At 76.4% G+C, this 664-nt stretch overlaps 1 protein-coding gene across 1 annotated transcript in view; it reads left to right on the top strand.

Moving 5' to 3' along the window:
• AGRN (agrin) overlaps positions 1-664 on the top strand; it is a 17,920-nt gene that overhangs the window by 5,709 nt on the left and 11,547 nt on the right. The window contains exons 5-8 of the mRNA XM_012734546.1: positions 4-94; positions 169-312; positions 398-522; positions 595-663. Of these exons, the coding sequence (XP_012590000.1) occupies positions 4-94; positions 169-312; positions 398-522; positions 595-663 (429 nt within the window). The remainder of the gene's footprint in view (positions 1-3; positions 95-168; positions 313-397; positions 523-594; position 664) is intronic.

Here is a 664-nt window from a genome sequence, read left to right as displayed (position 1 = left end):
CGCCCCGGCGTGGGCGGCCTCAGGTGCGACCGCTGTGAGCCCGGCTTCTGGAACTTCCGGGGCATCGTCACCCACGGCCGGAGCGGCTGCACCCGTGAGTCCCAGCCCCGGCGGGCGGGCGGGCCCTGGAGCTGCTGTCCAGGCCTCAGCGCCCTCTCCCTGCCCCAGCCTGCAGCTGTGACCCCCGGGGCGCTGTCCGGGACGACTGCGAGCAGATGACCGGGCTGTGCTCCTGCAAGCCGGGCGTGGCCGGCCCCAAGTGTGGGCAGTGCCCCGACGGCCGCGCCCTGGGCCCCGCCGGCTGCGAGACGGGTGAGGTGGCTGCTCCCTGCCTGCCCCCGGGGGTGGGGCCCGGCCTCCGCGGCCCCCCTGGCTGCAGGGTCTCTGTCTGCCCCAGACTCCTCGGGCCCCAGGACCTGTGCTGAGATGCGCTGTGAATTCGGGGCGTCCTGCGTGGAGGAGGCCGGCTCTGCCCACTGCGTGTGCCCCACCCCCGCCTGCCCGGGCCCCAACGCCACCAAGGTAAGAGGGGGCACTGCAGGGTGGGAGCGGCGGGGCCTCGCCCCCGTCCCAGCGGCTCGCCCCCCCGCCCAGGTCTGCGGCTCGGACGGCGTCACCTACGGGAACGAGTGCCAGCTGAGGGGCATCGCCTGCCGCCGCGGCC

The sequence above is a fragment of the Condylura cristata genome, unplaced genomic scaffold, assembly GCF_000260355.1.
Source record: "Condylura cristata isolate star-nosed mole 26May11 unplaced genomic scaffold, ConCri1.0 scaffold00058, whole genome shotgun sequence".
NCBI classification, from domain to species: domain Eukaryota; kingdom Metazoa; phylum Chordata; class Mammalia; order Eulipotyphla; family Talpidae; genus Condylura; species Condylura cristata.
The sequence above is the reverse complement of the archived record's forward strand: the minus strand, read 5'-3'. Positions and strand labels throughout refer to the sequence as shown.